This window comes from Telmatherina bonti, assembly GCF_933228915.1.
Source record: "Telmatherina bonti genome assembly, chromosome: 14".
Taxonomy (NCBI): Eukaryota; Metazoa; Chordata; class Actinopteri; order Atheriniformes; family Telmatherinidae; genus Telmatherina; species Telmatherina bonti.
The window spans coordinates 18,892,294-18,911,193 of NC_136612.1; the positions used below are offsets into that span (position 1 = coordinate 18,892,294).

Genomic DNA, 18,900 nt, shown 5'->3' on the forward strand with positions numbered 1-18,900 from the left:
GTGCTCATTAAAACACGCTCACCGCACAAGGTTTCAGCACCTGCACCCAACTGTACAGTTCACTTGTTGTCTTACATACACACGCAGCCTATAAAGTCTATAAAAGCTCTGATCTATCCACACAAACATGACAGATATTTAGGAACTATAGATGGAGAAACAGCAGCAACAGCGAATAAAGATGGAAGAAGAAGACAGAAGAGAGGCAGCCGCAGAAACACCGAGAAAGGCATGAACATAGATGACTTGTTCTGTGAGGCCAGGGAATAAAATAACTATTGTTCCGTGCTGGTTAAGCAGTGCAACAGTAAAGCAACTATCACACTCTACTTGTCATTCTGGGCCGCCTCTCTGATTGTAGCGAGCACACCACATAGAAACTCACAAGTATCCGATGATTACTCATGATTTATGCGTTCTGGCCCATAAGCCGGGCTGGACATGACCTAGTTAGGTTAGACCCAGGTGAGATTCAGCTAGACGCCACATGCAGCAGGCACACACCTTTGTACACACAAACACACGCACACACACACATCTGAAAGGGAGAATGCTTAAGTTTTACTGCCGTACACACACAGACTGATACAACACCAAAGCACCCTTTTTGTTCTATATAACTGAGCAATTTGAAAGTAGTCAGAAAATGTTTATTACACGAGGAAGTTTCTACAAAATCACATCAGCTTTCTCCTTATTCATCTATGATTTCTAGTTGATCTGAAAGCTTTGAAAGCAGTGACGTCACGTTTCTGTTTAGCTTTTTGGGCCCTGTTTTAAGCTGTAGAGTGTTCCTGAGGCTCCAAAGGTGCTTTTTCCAGCGAAGAAAACATAATAAATTCATGGCTCACACATAAAAATTTTAAAACAACACAATGCCAGTAGCTTGAGCAAGTTGCTGCACAGGCAAAAACCCTTTACAAGCACTCACAAACACACACATCCTCCTCAGTGTTGTCGTGGAAACAGAACTCCTGAGCATTACCATCAAACTCAGGAGCAGGGAGGAAGTTCATATTCTGCAGATAGAAAGTGTTTGTGTTCATATATGTTAACCACTCTGACACCTGCATGCCGTCACACACACACTCACTCACACGCACACACAAACACACACGTAACGGAACAAATCAGATGCATACTCTTTGATATGTGCAGTTGTAAATGTTGCACAAAAGGACACTGTAGTTCCTTTCAGTACAGCTGTGACTCTCTCATACCCCCCTTTCCCAAACAATCTTCTTTATTTCCTTAAATTTGTGTCACATCAGTCTTCTATGTCAGCTCCTTCTCTTTCTCTCCTCCATACATGTATGAGTTATATCCAGGAGGCTGCACATATTCCTCAGACTTATCCCAGTCTGTCACCCATCCACCTCCAGCTCCTCCACCTCCAGCGTCTCCTCCGTTTGAACCAATCCTCGGCTGGCCCATGGCTCCATACTGCCCGCCTCCACGGTACAGCTCCTCTGTTTCATTGGCCAGTTCGTCCTCATCAATAATACCACACTTCTCCTCACTCGTGTCCTCTATGTCTGCCCACGGCTGCTTCTCTCCTGATGCAAAAAGTCCTGCATGAGAAAAGAAATCGAGCCAGTATTTCTATGGGATCTCGTGGACATTCCTTAGAGAAAGTTAAAGAATAAAAGTCCTACCATAGAAAATCACTCCTCCATAATGAACGACGGAGGCTATAAGAAAGACATACTGCCATTCTTCACGCGTCTGAAATGATTTAAAAGTCTAATTTAGTGTCATCGTCAACCAAACAATTCACATCTGAACTTTTAAATTTGCTATGATTAAGTTAACAAAGGACCTTGTGTTTGGTCATGGCTCCCACTATAAGCGGGCACACCATTCCTGATAACGTTCCCACTCCATTTGAAATACCCATCAGTATGCTGGCATAGCGAGGGGCAATATCTAAGTGATTGACGTTAAACCCTGAGGGAGAGAAAGCAAATCCAAACACAGCAATTTTAAACAGTTTCACTTCAGCAGATTGCTCACCGAACAACATAGTTAAAGAAAATCAATGAGGCAGACAGACATAAGAGATGCTGTGTGAGAGGGATATATATGTAAAAACACTGGTTTGATTACTTGCCAGGACTTTGAGAAAACCAATTCCCCTCTAACACATAAAATATAAATGAACAACATCTCAGAATCTCTGCATGGACTCCTGGAGGTTGTTCTGACCGAGAATCTTAATGATCGAGCATGAAGCTGAACACAACCAGAGATTCCTCACTTTTTGCTGAAGTTGTGCCGTTTGTGTTTCTCTCTCTTTCTCTTTTAAATCAATCTACCAGCTTGTAATGGTTTTACAATAAAGTCACTGTGAAATTATTTACTTTTGGCATTGCTCCATGATATCTCCAAAAATAATAAAACTGAGCTGTAGGAGTAATAATGACTCATGAAGCTCCACGACGTTATTAGTCAAAGCAAATAACATGCTTTATTTATTATATTACTCTCTGCTTTAATGTATTTCATGTGCTCTTAACAAGCATGCTCTGTCACATGGAGAGCATTGCTATCACTGGTTTAATATCTTATGTCCACTTTGTGTCTGCCATCATACCTGTCCATCAATTTCATTTGTACATGAGTCAGATTTACTTGTATGGTTACAGACATGCTTATCATTTCAAACATTTAAACTAAATGAAGACATTTAAAATTTTATTTTTAAATCAAGCCTTGGCTAAACAATGACGCTAATGTGCAAAAAACTGCATTTCCTCGGTTGTAAAGTTAGCTCAAAACATATAAATTCCTCAAAATGTTCTTCTTATATTGTCCAATGCTGCAGAAGAAAAAAAAAATATTCAGATGTTATATTTAACCATCAAACCATACAGAAGGTGTAGGCATAAAAAAAGCTGCTTTCATAAAGCACCTTCTCTTTTAAATCTTAATTAACACTCAAAATGATTAAAAGTTCAAGTCACAATCACCTATTCACACACACACATTTTGCAGCAGTTTTGTTTTACAAAAACTTCTTGTTTGATGACTGAAACCCTCACAAAATGGGATCAACTAGAAGTTTTGGATGCAACTTGACTAATTGATGGAAGTCTCAGGAATTAAACTAGCAACTGTCTAATAAGTGGAAGAGCAACTCTTTTTGTGAGGGATTAAATATTTAATTGTAAATGGATCCCATTAAAACAATCCTTAATTTAGGGTGTGACTGCTTGGAGGATTAAATGAACTTTACATGAAGATCAGTCAGATTCATCCTTTGCAAGTCACTTCTGGCTCCAAAACCTTAAAATGTCAAAAAGTTAAGGTTTCCGTAAACCAGTTAGTGATGCCACTGCGCCAATGCTCATCTTTTACATACAGCTGATGTATAAAAAGCAATTTCTCTAGGGGATAGTAGGATGATATTCTACATTCATATGCTAATCTTCATGCTAATGTTGAGTGACATAGTAGGATTATAAATCACAGTAATTCTGATTTAAAGTACTACTTTGTCACTTTTAATTCAGTTTACTGGTTTATAATGTCACTTACCTGAGATTGCAAATCCACTGAATCCCACAGCAAGGACCAAGAAAGAAATGGCAACACCTTTTGTGTGTGAGTATCCCACCACTAACAAGAGGGTGGCTTCCATCCCAAAACCTGAAAGATGCAAAACCACATCATTTCAAGTTGTGATACATGAATAATTCCAACTCAACTTAAAATTACATCTTAAAAAGCAGAGATTCTTGATAATAATCTAGTGCTTTATAAATATGTTGGAAATGTCATGAGTGTTTTTTGACCTTTAAGTTGCGCTAAAATATTAATAAGACTCGAATGCTGCCAGCTGCGGCACCACGAATACTGCGGTGCTCTGTAAAACGTGAACCACAAATGTTGTCAGGAAATAATTATACCTTACAGTTTATGGAATAAACTAAGTAACCATTCACAATATGGAAATCAGATGATTCTTTTTGTAACGTTAATATCAACATCATAATTTGATGACAAACTGAAGAAAGTTTAGTGAATTTCTGTTCAGTGTTTACTGATGAAGGTTAGTTTTTTTTTTTTTTTTTTTTAAGTTTGGAGAATCTCTCCCAAAAAGTCAGACACACAACTCCAAAATGTATTTTTTTCAAAGGCCAGAGTGAATAAAATTTTTATCGAGCAGGATCAATAGTTACTCTTTCACACTGAACAGAATCAGTGTTTGTATCTTCTCAAAATATTCCACATCTTCCTCTCTCTCTGAAACACAAACCTAAACTGTCATTTGAGAAGGTTTTTATGTCTGTAATTCCCCTTGAGCTTTTCTTTTTGGTCCCTTGTTTTTTCTTTGCTCCTTATGCTCCTTCTTTCATGTGTGACAGTCCCACCTCCGCAGTTCATGAGCTTCCTGACGTTGGTGGTGGACATCAGGTTGTGTGTTCTCAGGTAGTCAGCCAGCTGGCCTCCAATAGGCACGATGATTGTCATCACCAGATGGGGCAAAGCTGACACTATGCCCACCTAACAGACAAAAGAGTGTAATAGCATGAGTGTATTTCTTTTAGAAACAATAGGAGGCTGTTGGAAAGTTTTTCATTGATATTAGTTCACTGATATTGAAAATTTAATTACCTTTAAAGTTGTTATATTTACTTCAATTGAGGAAAGATCATACTATCTTGTAACTTTAAATCTTTTTAGGATAGTACTGTTTCAAGAAATATAAGGTAATTATATAATTATCAATTATATACTTGTTCTGTTTCATTCAGAAAATAATGACAATAGTGAATAAAAGATTTACATTAGTTTATGAAGTCTAAAGTTTAGTTATGGACCACAACTAGATAAGGAATCAGTCAAACTTCAGCCAAACAATATAATTATTCTAAAATAGCCAGGGGACATCTAATTCTATGAGATGTTATCTCATTAATTAAATGATTAATACCCTGAAACTGGTCATGAAATTGAAATATGGGATCAAAAGCATAAAAATATTTATTTTCTTATTCTGTTTGTGGCTTTATAAGTATGTTTCTGCACTACAGCTCTGGACCTTATGTCATTAAAAAATACGTACAGTTGGACAAACTGCATCTGATGGCTGAAGCTCTTTAAGTCAAATTAAATTGTATATTTTATAATCGTGGTTACTTCAGCTGAAAATGAATGTGGGGAGGTGGCAGTTTTGAATGTAACAGCGCTCAGTGGCAAACTACAGACTGCTTTAGCAGACAGTTTGATCAATATCATCAAATGAAACCAACAAAGAACTTATTGTTAACTTTTTAAAATTAGTTTATTGATATAGATTATTGAAAAGAAAAAGAAAAAACAATTTTGTGGCAAAAAAAAAATAAATTCATCCACTAACTTCACAAGTTCATTAGAAAATGACAAGCAGACTCTTGGGTCTCTTGGGTCTCATGATCTCTTTGCAATGATCTGTTTGATTTTATCAAGCCAAGGTGTAAACAGCTCAAAAATGCAAACCAAGAACAGACTAAAAAAAAAAAAGAAATCTTCACACAAATCTGCTGGTAACTACTGCAAGCTGTTCTAAATTTACACTTATAAAAGGAGATGCTTGACACTTAACCAAAGACAACTTTGCAAAAGCAGAATCACATACTGACTGTAAAGCACAGAGGAGGAAATAATATGGTTTTGATCACTGTCCAACAGACTAATATTGTACTACATTTAACTAAGTAAGCCCAAGCGTGTGAAAAGGACAGATGAATGAATTTAGGATGTCCCCTTATATTCACACAAGATTTAGGCTTTTTCATCTGGTACCAGTTTGATCAGACCAAAGAGGTCTAAATACTGTTGTACACTATGAGACTCACAAAACTGACTGTCTTTGACCAAACAAGTTCATTTTCAAGAAAACAGAAATAGGTAGTACTGTGCAGGAATAACTTTTTCTGTTCCCATTATGCCCTGTATCATTTACTGAAACAGTAATGTGCTCTGCAAGCAGCGACACAGAACCAGTTCGGCAGTTGAAGGATGGAGATGTGTAGTGATGGAGCAACACACAACATCACAACCAATGATGTTTTTAATAAATAATTTAATATTAAAAAAACATAAAATGAAAAAAATATCATGTAAAAAATATTGAATTTCCCTTTGGGGATTGATAAAGTATTTTTCATTTCATTCATTTAATTGAATAAACTACATTAAAATGTAATTTTAGAAATTAGAGAAAAGCACATAGTGGATGGTTCAGAAGAAGCACTAGAAATACTTTGTAAAGGTTAGAAAATATTGTGGCTTGAAATAAAACAGACGATGTAATAATATATTGTGTCAAAATATCCTTTTCCTGCCAAGTCCTGCTCGATCTGCCAAACATGTAAAAAGCAATGCAAGGCACAAGAAAAACATTGAAAGACATTATGGTGAAAGCTAATCTGAAAAGAGAATATAAGAGATAAGGGGAAAAGAGATAATAAACTGACTGATGGTTCATTAGCGTGACTGCTGAGTTTTCTGGGCTACAAATATATCTTGTTTTTCAGCGGCCTTGAACAGCATGTGAAATGCAACGTGACGAGGAAGTTAATGCTACTACTTCAGAACCATCCAGCCCACTTAGTTTCTCTCATTGTCCTGTAGTTTTTCTCACCGTTTGGATCCAGGAATTTTTTAAAGGATTCTTTAACATTGTGCTTGGCGGAGGTTTGCGCTCTCTGAGTGTTTTTCTAGTTTAATTATTTTTTTTTAAAAGTTGTATCATTTTTAGCTTCATCTCTTAACCATCTTTGAAAGTCTTTAACATCTCTTGACCCTCTCCTGAATAAAAAAATGTCATTCTTTTTAGATAAAATACTATTGAGGAGGATTTAAAATGGCCGGCATAAAAGAAATATCCACTCAAATCTTGCAGATGACAGGACTTCATTGCAAAAAGTGGTCATAAACTATAAGAGAATTATGCTAAATGTCCAAAAGTGATTTAATTTAAAAGGGATTATACTGATTTTTCATCAAAGAATATTAACTACATTCTTCTATTTTTGTTTAATTAATTATTGAAATCAGAATTCTATCTTATTAGTATCCACTAAGAGGATTGAGTGTTTTCTTTTTCAGACATGTCCAAAATATAAATTATATATTTATGATTGTCTAAAAACACAACTTACTTTGCTGATCTCAAAGCCAAAGACTTCTTCAAAGTAAGCAGGCTGGCTGATGAGCAGCAGGTAGAAGGTCCAGCTCCTGCAGAAGTTGGCCACAATGATGGCGTAGACTGGCATGGAGGTGAAGAAGTGTCTCCAAGGGGTTTTAAATTTCTGCCATCAAATGAAATAAGAGATTAAATGTGTCCTTTGGCTCCAGTAGACAGATTATACTACAGAGTCAGCTGAGAGAGTGGAGGTATAACTACACTTGTGTATTAAAATAATCTGGATGCATTTATAGGTTATGTTAATCTTTGAGGGAACACGATATAGTGATGTACTTGGAGGGGATTGAGAAATCCTGATGATTCTCCAATTGCATCTTCGATGTATTTCCTCTCCTCTGGTGTGATGGTTGGATGGACTGCTGGGCTCTCGTATGACACCAAAATCCAAAACAAATACCAGAATATCCCAAAGCTGCCTGGGAGAGCATGGCAACCAGGAAAACGACATGGACACAGGGAGAGAAGAGAGAAAGATGAACAGTTTAACAAAAGATCAAGTAAGAGAGGGCAGACAAGAAACAGTCTTGCAAGTGTGTGTGGTGAGAGCTTCTATGCTGTCTATTCTGGAGAGTGTCTATTCGTATAGCTATATTAGAATACATTGTTTGAACAGTCCTAATATTGCAAAAAAATTCAACAGATAAGAAGGATAAGGATACTAACCATAGACATAAAATACAGAAGGCCACCCAGTGTATTGCACCAGTATCCCAGCTAAGGGCATGGCCACCACTGCCCCTGCATAGGATCCTAAGAAAACAGAAAACAATCATTAAAATAAAATTCCATTATTTCCATTGAAAGAAACTTTCTTTCCTTGTATTTTTACTGTGACATCAAATAGCCATTGAAATCCACATGCAATCTTAAACCAGACCAACCCACTCATGTTCCAAGCAAACTCTACCAGGGATTGGAAGATACTTTGGAGATATTTTGGGGAAATGTGACAGAAAGGTGCTCAAACTTTACCACAAAAGGCTGTTGTGGCTAATCGACTTCTCTCAAGAGGAGGCGCCCACTTGGCCCAGATCCCGTGGCAGGCTGGGTATGATACACCCTGAGAGACAAAATACTATTAGGAAAATAATCATGCATTGGGAGGTTCAGCAGAAAGATGTATGCACAGACACATACTGCACCTCTACTAGGCCTTGACATATCCTGACAAGTATGACACAGCTGTAATGACAGCGCGCTGCAGATGGAATCAGCATGTTGAGCGTGGATGTGGCCACTATAGCAAAGCCAAACACTCTTAAACACAAAAAGGACAAACAAACTACCTCAGATTGAATAGTTGACAACAACAAAAGCATCACAAGAATGAGGATCAGGAAAAATATTTCATTTAGAGGGAAGATTTCACAAGTTTCATCTTGTTTCCTTCACCTGTGCTGTTGTTACCGGTTTTCTTCTGCTTACACAGTCTGAATGTTTATACATTGATTTCAATGTTTAACTCATTAAATAAAAATAAATTAATTGATTAAATCTGTTGACAATAATTCAAAATTACTTGAAGATACTAAACGTAAATGTGAAGATAACAACCTGTTGGCTGCAAATTTTTGACATATAAAGCCACCCGGGATCTGTGTGACTATGTAGCCCCAGAAGAAGGAGCCGTGGATCATCCCCACTGTCTCTGGATCCCAAGTGAACTGTGCTGCCTGGAGGGAAGAAAAACACAAGCCTCAGGTTAAATTTCTAGTAAATATATACTTAACAGTGGTCACTTGAAGAATGATGCAACTTAAAATCTGCCTGGTGAAGCTAAGCACACCTTGATTTTTCTCTCCTATTATTATTTGTTATGCTTTCGGTGTCTTCTCTCAGTTTTCATCATGCAAAATATTTTCTCAATTCAGTTGGGTATATTCCTAACTAAAGACTAAAAAAAGGGTAAAAATGGTGGCCTAAAGCAAGGTGTACATAATTAGAACCGCATAAGTATATCTCTAAACTGCAATGCAACTGTTATTCACTAAGTTTCAACAAATGGACTAAAATCAGTTCAGGCCACAGAAAAATACCTTGCAACATGTTTACATGCAAAAGGCTGAGTTGACCGTTTAAAATGTACCTGTTTCATCCAGACTTATAAAACAGATAAGGGAGCTTTCATTTCTTTTCCGCTACTTACCACAAGCACTTCTTTATTGCCTTTGTAGACAGTATGGTCATTGACCATGCTTACTATGGCTACACCCAGATTGCACCTGATACCAAAAGAGATGCAGAACCCCAGCCCAGACAGGATGGCGATGATGTACCGTCTGGGCAGACCGAAGCAGGTACAGTCCACCACAGGCAACTCCTTCTCCTCCACCAGCTCGGGGCGGCCTTCTGCTGATAACTCAATGGTTTCTCCATTCGGCTGTCGTTTTTCAATCAGCCTAAGAGCAGATAGTGACAGGAAGTGTGTAAGTGTGAGCCATTCACATCTCCTTAAAGTCTTGAGTTTCTGTTTTGGAAAAACAAGCAAAAAACAAGACAGTGAATTATATATCTTATTGTGTGTTACATATACGGTCTTTTCCATGGTTCTTTATGTACTTTAATTGAATTTTGTCACAATTTGTTCAGACATAAAAGTGTGTTTGATGAAATATGGTACGGTGATGTTGGCATCGTCATTTTGAACAAAACAATACTCCAAAAGTTACATTTTGTACTGGATGTCATGAATTTAAAGTCAAATTTTGGAAAGTATCTTATATATATATATATATATATATATATATATATATATATATAGGTGCGTGTTATTGAAAAAAAAACTTTCAGGAAGAGTAGTTGCACATATTACAGGTAAACTATATTCTACATGATGAAAGACAAAGTTTGTTTAATACAAGTTTCCGTCATGTTTTTAAAAGAAGGATTTTGGTCTTGTGAGGCAAAGAAGTAGACTTACTGAAAGTGTTCCTTTTTTGTTTTCAACATAATTTATAACTCATCTAAAAACTCTATAGTCCAGCTGATGTTGATAAAAACATAAACACAAGTCACTCAAGTCACTATTAAAAGTTGTTGACTGAGAAGAGAGTTCACTATGATATACATCCCAGTAGAAAATAAAATGTACGATGATATATACTGTATATATACATACATATATATATATATATATATATATATATATATATATATATATATATATATATATATATATATATATATATATATATATACATACATATATATGTATGTATATATACAGTATATATCATCGTACATTTTATTTTCTACTGTGATTTCAAGCATTTGAAATATGGCATATTCATCTTTAGATCATATTTTCAAGTGAAGCTGTAAATTTTATCCAACTTTAACAAGCTGGGATGATCCTCTGACATAGATAATCCTGAAATTAGCCACAACTGGGACAAGATTCAGTTGATCCGCATGTCAGGGGCCGACAGTGAGATTTTAGATTAAAGCCTCAAGTCATATAAAAGACATGTCAATATCATTATTCATCCCTTGCTGGCATTTTTCAAATGTATGATCAAAATTGTAACATTGTTGAAAATATTTAATTTTCTTTTAAAGACTGGACAGACAGCACATTCAATATGTAATATCTTACATTTTATTTTAATCTACTGATGTTTGTTTCTGCAAATAATCACACAGGTGCACACCTCCATGCAGACAATGTGCACCATGTTGGGCTTGCATCTGACTCAGTGAGTCCTAGCATGTGAAAGCAGCTGTCACATAGCTGAAGAGCTATGACAGCACATTTCCACAGTGTCCACTCCTCCAGAATGCTGTGAACCTACAGTCACACTGCTAATATTAAAGCTGTCCACTGTCTGACACAAGCAGAAGGTCTCTGGAGACAATGTCTTATCAGATATGTCATAGATTTATGTTTTCATATTCTGTAGTCGTTGAACTTTATGACATTATGCAGACAAGCTAATAAGTGGACTATCCAGTACCTGACCTGACCATACCAAATCACTGATTTTCTTGAGAAAATTAATGTAAAAGCTGTTTAATGGAAGTGCAAAATTCTAAAAATTGACTGAAAATACTTTCTATAACATGAGTTTTGTAGTTTATATTAATTGTTTGAAATGAAAGCTCTGCAGAGAGACAGAAGTATTTGCAATTCACTGAACTTCAAACAGAGTGTGAAAAAAAGAAACTTGTAATATTCATAAAATATCTCTTTTTTTCATTCCAATTTTCTGTCAAATATTTCTCTTTGACAGTCAAAAAAATGTAAGTTTTTTTCTTGTTTTCTTAAAGGACGTGTTGCTATTTTAGGCTATTTGTTCAATATTTATGAGATTGTTTTGCATTAAATGGCATGTCCCAACGTCACTTTCTTCTGCAGGAGCCAAACAGAGAAGTCAGGAGAGAGGCCATCTGTGTATTACAACCTCCACGCCCTCAACAACACACCCCCGACAAACAGACACACACACGCACACACAGCCAGCAAACCTCAGTGCATGCCAACTGCAGAAACATGTTAAATCAGACGCACTGCATCTCTTTTTTAACACCAGAGTGTGTTTTTGGTTATTTTTCAGTTCACAGCAAAGCACAGTCATGTGTCAACAATCCACCTTGCACTGGGCTGATCCAGTTAGTCAACGAGCTGGAGAATCATCCACAAAACCACACACAATCACCACAAGGATTTGACAGAGGTGTCGAGGATTGTTGGGTTTTCATAAAGGTTTCCCAAAGCTGGGCTCCAATAAGTTTTTAAAAATGAGACTTTCTCAGCCCACTAAAACTCTAAGATGACTTATTCTGGAATGCCAACACAAGGCGAGTCAGACTCTAGCGCTGGTTAATTTTTCATATGTTTTTGAGTCAGATGAATAATTCACTCTAGCTTTTACACCATGATCTGTCACTATCCATCTATCTGCTGGCTTGTGCGTACAGTCTGTTTCATCCATAATGTTATATTTTTTTCATTATGCTTGTGGATTCCATTCCCTCCCCCACTTTTCCACACAGTGGACTCTGTAATCTCTTTGCCCAGCCATGCAATCAATGAATACACAGAAAATCAAACCAAAGACACTATATGCCTTTACAATGATAAATTAAAGCTGAATCTATGACTCTACTTGTGAAATACAACACAATGGACAACAGAGAAGTAATACTTTATAAAGCAGCGTTTTTGAATCTCTAAGAGATTAGTGTGGCTGCAGCCTCTCTCTGCCTCTCTCTTAATCTGTCACAGTGTTCAGATTAGGATTACAAAAATGATTTACTTCCGGAAATGAATATAGAGGGACAGTCTAACAAGGGGCTTCGTTCACTACGCATCTCTCTTCATCACAAACTGAACTTTAATTATTTTTTTATTTTGCAAATAATTATGCTTTAAAAACAATTTAATATTTTGTGTAAAGCATCACATGGTCACTTTGGTTTGAATGACTTGGAAAGGAAAAGCACAAGCACTGTTTCATAGGTGTGTTAAGCATCACAGCAGCTGCAGCACATACAGGCAGTGCATACATATTGGATAGAAAGTGCCACTGGAGAAGCTTTAACATGTGTGCAGGACACATTATGGCACAAGAGAAATAAAAACAAGAGCACTCGTATAATGATAAACAACATATTGACCCAAAAGCAGAGGTCACAAGGTTAAGATATGTACATTTTTCCATGTGCATCCCATTGGCTGCAGTCACACTGCTGTCCTGTGTGTGCTAAACAAATGTGCTGACTTGCTCCCTGAGTGGAGCTCAGACTCTTACTTCAGAGTTACTGAAGGCTGCAGGAGGATTCTCATTAAACACCAAGACAGATTGCAGTTTAACAGCAACACATATGCTACCAGCTAATGAGGTTAGCCCACAGCAAAAATGAATGTTAATCACTGATGCTTCCATTTAAGGGGCAATCTCACCTCAGTGTATGTGTGTGTGTGTGTGTGTGTGTGTGTGTGTGTGTGTGTGTGTGTGTGTGTGTGTGCCTTTAAGTTGACTAAAATAAAGTTGCTCAGGGTAGTTTTGTGGCGATGTGTTTAATATGAAAGTTTTAAGAGCAGTCAAAGGTTGGAAAGAAAATCTTTTCTGTCGTTTCCCGTTTATTAAAGGTTCACAGTGCTGACGGAGGGGACGCTCCACCAACTCAGAGGAAGCTCAGCGGATGGAGTGTCCTGTTAGTGTAGTGAAGACCTGACTGGTCTCAGCTGGCATTGGTTAATGAGCAAGAAAGGATGAGTAGGCAGAAGCTCTGTGACCTCAGGCGCTCTGAAATATCATAATTACAAAAGAAACAGGCTCCTTGTAGAGTTAATGTATGGTCTAAAAGTCTTTCTTTTGCTAAAGGGACCTAACTGAGTGAAACAATCCTGAGGTATTTAAGTAGCAGCTAAAATAAGATCTGGCCAATTTCGCTAAATATAAAGGAAAAAGCTTTAATACTTCCTTTAATATCTCATTTAGCATACAAGACACAGGAGTTTCCTTCATGATAGAAAATTCTGTCCTGCAGCTCATTGTGACTGCAACTTTCAAAGTAGCTCTTGATCACTTTGATTCAGATGTCCTAACTTGGATTGATGCAAGTAAAGAAGGGAGGATGAGTGTGAGCAGCCACCAAAACAACAGCTTTCAGTTGTGCAGCCTTTTTTCTTTCTTTAAATGACCATCTTAGATAGTGATGTAATGTCTTCCACCTCATCATACCATGATAAGTATTTATTATAGAGTCTCTGTGAATCAGTGCAATATGGTTCCATTACACAAAGTATACAAAGCAAAGTAGTTTTAGTGCTGCTGTGCCACATTATAGCATTGTGTGGTCAGATTCTTTTTGTATTTTAGTTGTCTTTACTTTAACAACCCCTGCAAACATCCCTGTATAGCTCTTAAAGTTTCCCAACACAGTCAAGGGAAAGAGGTCAGGAAAAGAAGGGATTTTTTTGTCTGTTTGAGCTTATCCTCATACAACAAACTGAGCTGATGCTTCTCACCAGATCACTAGAAACAAAGTGTATCTTACCTCTGTAGGAGAGTAATAAACATACGTCAGCTGAAGCAGTTTGAAAGAATGAATTTTCTTGGTTAATATAAGAAGACCATAAATAATATTACATATATTCAATAATCATGAAAACTTTCATCATTTCTGCTTCTTCAGTCATTAAATAACTATTTTAAATGAGTGGAAAATGCATGTTACTAATCCCTACAGTATATGTGATTAATAGCTTATGCAGTGTAATAGAAAATATGATCATTTGAGATATTTGCCCACTTAAATCAGCCATGCTGAAGCATTCTATCTTAAAAGTAACTAAAATAATTATTTTATCTGCTCAGAATTATCCAATGTTATTTTTGCATCCATCATGTTAAATGTAAAATTCCAAGACAATGCTATCATTTACTGACATGCTTGCTGCTGAGCCGAGCGCTAGTAGTGAACATGTTTCATATGACAAAAAGAAACTACTTGATTATTTACTAGCCATGCCAGTATGACTCTGTGATCTTCATGTGTTGGCTGGTGACCTCGGACTTCCATTGGATTGTTTATTACATTCACCAATTCGTAGAGTATCCTGCATAATCCTCTCATATGAGGATGACAGAGCGAGAGTGAGCAAGGGAGAAAAACATTATATAACGCTGGACATTCTGGTTTTTGTTTTTCATATTTACCTTCTGTAAAGATAGATTTACTCCTTTCTTTCTATATTTCTACATTTTGAAGTAAATAAAGAATTTTGAGGACTGAAACCAAAAATGACAGTAAATTGTGGTGCTATTTTGTTATTTTATGGTGGTGTCCTCCCCTTCTTTCACGAGCCTCTCACGCTCCCTGAAGTGAACAGATTGGGTCTCGGTGGGACTGTGTTACCCAGGGAGACACCCTCCTCCCCATCCTGTCACACCACTTTTTTTCCCCTCTCTCCTGCGGACACACACACACACACACACACACACACAAACCCACACCATGCTCAAATTCTCACACGTGTGACCTTCATAGCTTTATTACATCAAGATTTACTAAACAATCACTGTATCAGTGCAGACTGCATACACACTCAGACTCACACACTGCTTTAATCTGCACTTGGAGAGCAATGGTTCAACATCAGAGCAGTCATATTGTGATAGTTAAATTGAATATTAACACATATGATGTTAATGTGCAACCATGTTTAAAGCCCAATAAGAGATGCAGCACAAATATACTGAAGATGGACTAAGATCCAACATACTAACTAACAACAATAACTAACGGCACACTGCCAAAAACCAGGCATGGGTGGCTGCAGCTGACACTAGATGCATCATCTGCAAATGTTTGCATGAGCCTGTAAAGATTAAACCACTTATAAAAAAAAAATAAATAAAATAAAAATAAAAAAATTAAGAGAATGAACATGAACAGAAGCTTTTTAAGCTTCAGAAAATGGATGCCTGCAACAGCTATATGGGTCTCTTTATGTGGTTTTTTTTTTTTTTTTTTTTTTTTAATTTTCTATTAGACAAAGCTTAAACAGTTACAGGTTGCAGGTTAGAAGATATTATATTTGTGGTCAACATTAGTCGCATGTCTCCAGACTGCAAGACAAACTTCTGGTTTGCAGCAGATAAGTTTAAAAGAATCTAATTATTGCTGTAGGTCATCTTACCATTTGAATATTTTATTTAGACAACTTCTATAATGAAAAGTGAAAGATAGGAACAGAAAAATGCACTCTACTGCAAGTAAGGTGGGTTAAATATGGATTGCCTATTATATTCTATATTGCTATGTGTGTAGTGAAACATAAGCTCTTCGTTTTTCCAAGCAATTTTTTAGATGCCAATTCACTTGAGTGTTTTAATAAACCGGTGTGGAGGATTTTTCTTAGAATGCATATTGGAAGTTAATAAATATTTTTACAGACAGTGATTATTATAATGACGAAACAATGATGAGGATTGTGATAGTTGCGTTTGGCTTAAAACTGTGGGGAAGGTCTCTGGGACAAGGAAAAGAAATGAAGGGATATGTCCTTTTTGGGCTTTAATTAAAACTCAAGTGGAAATGTAGAATACTGTTGACCTTACATCAGTGAAGTTTATGCTTACCTAGTGGAGTTTAATATAGAAACAGGAGATGCATTCTGATGGAGAAAACGCTTAAATAATAGATGAACTCCTGGCTGCTTTCATCAGGGGGGGATCACGAATTTTTTGTCAGTGCAGTGGTGAGATTGCTCTTATCTTACTACAGTGCAGGAATGCCTTGTGTTTCAACATCTTTTATACATGCGCAATTTTTGGCATCTAGACGCTTGCTTAAAAACATGTTTCCCCATTAATGTTAACACAATATTCCCCTTTTCTTTGATTTTAGCTTGCATCTTTGCCTGTACTTAACACCGTGGTGACGTAAAACAAGAGGTCACTGCATAAACTGAGGAAACGCCCACTAAAACAGATCTAAATCCCATCCAACACTTCATATCTCTCACAGCATCAGCTGTGGCAGCATGCATACATGGCTCTGAGCCAGTAAGGAATGAAAAAAAAAAAAAGTCTGAGATCTGCATGTATGTTAATATGGGAGGCCCTAATAGGCTGAAAGTTGCCTTGCTGGTGTTTCAATGGATGGAGGAGGAGACAGAGACTGGAGGAAGTGACAAGGCTGGGATGAAGTGAGTGGGAGGGGAGAGTTTAGGGATTTGCATGGCTCGACAGCTGGACTGAAAAACAGGCTATTTCAGGACGGGATTTATACGTTTGGTTGCTACCTCAAATCCTGAGAGAGCGGAAGCTTAAAGCAATGGTTATTGCATGACGTTTTATCAGTGTGTTTAATCTCTCTTTTTTTTTTTTTTTTTTTTTTTTAACTGAAGTACTGCCAACACACCAAACTGTGTGACAACTTTTGCTTTGATATTCATGTATTTTCACATCCCTGTATATTACTATTGTGTAATTATGAATTAAATAAGTCATATATGCAGATATTAAAAATATATCGGACATAACCTAAAAAAAGAGCCACTGTGCATCACAACAAAACTGCATTTGACGGGAGCATGTATCTTCATATTGCTGTCTATCTATTTACTGCAACAAACACATTATTTTGTTTTTGATTAATCTATTTTTTCTGTAGTTATTAACAATAATAATGTACATTGTTCTATTACTGAAATGACAACAATAAATCAAATAAAAATCGATGAAAATTAAAAAAAAAAAAAAAAAGAATAAATAAATAAATAAAAACGCTTTTACTAAATTGACTGTCCAAAATGTTTATTTTCAACAGTTTAAAATGTTCACATTAATCCCAAACTCAGGAAACTTTAACGTCTCAAAAACTTTATCTTTCTGGACATGAAAGAGGTTAATGTGCGAGGAAAGAAAAAAAATGCATGAAAAAAATCGGGATGCCCTCATTTTTGTTCTGCACTCGATCACCTGAAAAATTCACATTTGGATTAAATCTTGTCAGATTGGACTACAATTATAATCCAAACGTGTTAAATAATAATCCGAGTCCGATTGTTCCTCTGCGGGACACTGTTCGAAATAAACGGGGTGCAAACTGACCCATGTATTTACTTGAAGGCAAATCATTCTGTTAATCGTTCAGGAAAAGGAAAAAAAAGAAAAAAAGAAAGATAGATAGGAAAAGGTTTCCATCTGGCAAGCGCTCATATTCAGCCAGGTCACGCCAGAAACGCACGGAAGCATTATGTAACCAGACTTTCTTCTCGAGCTGGTTCACATCCCTCAAGAACAAACTCGCAAACTGCTAAATAAAAAAATAAAACAAAACACAACAAATTAAAAAAAAAAAATCTATAATACAACGAAACCTTAATTTACAGTTTAATCTAGTTAGATTTTATTTCCATGCAGTTTTCACCCACTTCTGTTCCTCTGAACAGACGATCGACACTAAAAACTATAGACTTTTCCACATGAAAAGCATGATGTTATTGGCATAAAGCAGACAGCTGAATCTCTCCTCAGTTCAAATCAATAAACTTTCTCTCCAGTTTGAAGTTTCTGACTGGAGGAGACAGGGAAGATGAGAAACCTGCAGCACGACGCATCACTGTGTCCCACACAACAAAATGCGTGACAGCTGGCACAAGTCAGAGGTGGAGTCAGGAATATCTGGAATACATGCGTACCTGTGAATTTTCCCCAAAGTTTTACCCGCCACCGCCTTAAACCTGTCTGGTCGGATCTCCATCCTTGCAGCTTCTTGACCCGGCCGTGTGCTGATGTCCTGCGCGCCCTCCTGTCCTGCCTGAACGCGCAATGTTCTCTTCTCTCTCCCTGTCTCTCTCTCTCTCTCATCCCTCCCTACACACACACACACACACACAGCATTATACACTTTATACTTTCAAACAGGCCTCAGTCAGGTGCATGCTTGTTACCTTTAGAGACGATTTTGTCTATTTTATTAAAGAATAATAAAGCTGAAAGGGTTTTACAAGCTTTTGCAACCTTGGGAGCCTGTTCACTGCTGTTAGTGACCTGCCAACTTTGCACTGACAGCCACAAAAAGAAAACCCAGATAATCTGTTTTGGTGCGGCTCTAGTGACACATGTCATCAGAAATTTAGTCAATTTACATATGTAATAACATGGTAATGACAGGCTTCTGCAGTTCACATACACTACAAGTGAAAGTTTGTTCAACATTTTTTAGCTGTGATAAAATTCCAAGAACTG

The 18,900-nt window shown here is 36.9% G+C and overlaps 1 protein-coding gene across 1 annotated transcript; it reads right to left on the reverse strand.

Annotated features, from left to right (window-relative positions):
* Positions 1-1,275: 1,275 nt before the first annotated feature.
* Positions 1,276-18,412, reverse strand: slc17a7a (solute carrier family 17 member 7a; the record flags this gene model as incomplete). The annotated part of the gene is made up of 13 exons (XM_079253418.1): positions 1,276-1,571; positions 1,656-1,725; positions 1,820-1,947; positions 3,538-3,648; positions 4,374-4,506; positions 7,149-7,298; positions 7,469-7,607; positions 7,855-7,945; positions 8,168-8,255; positions 8,338-8,452; positions 8,750-8,868; positions 9,342-9,594; positions 18,351-18,412. The coding sequence occupies 13 exons, from the start codon at positions 18,410-18,412 to the stop codon at positions 1,276-1,278; spliced, it is 1,755 nt and encodes a 584-aa protein (XP_079109544.1).
* Between the last annotated feature and the right edge of the window lie 488 nt (positions 18,413-18,900).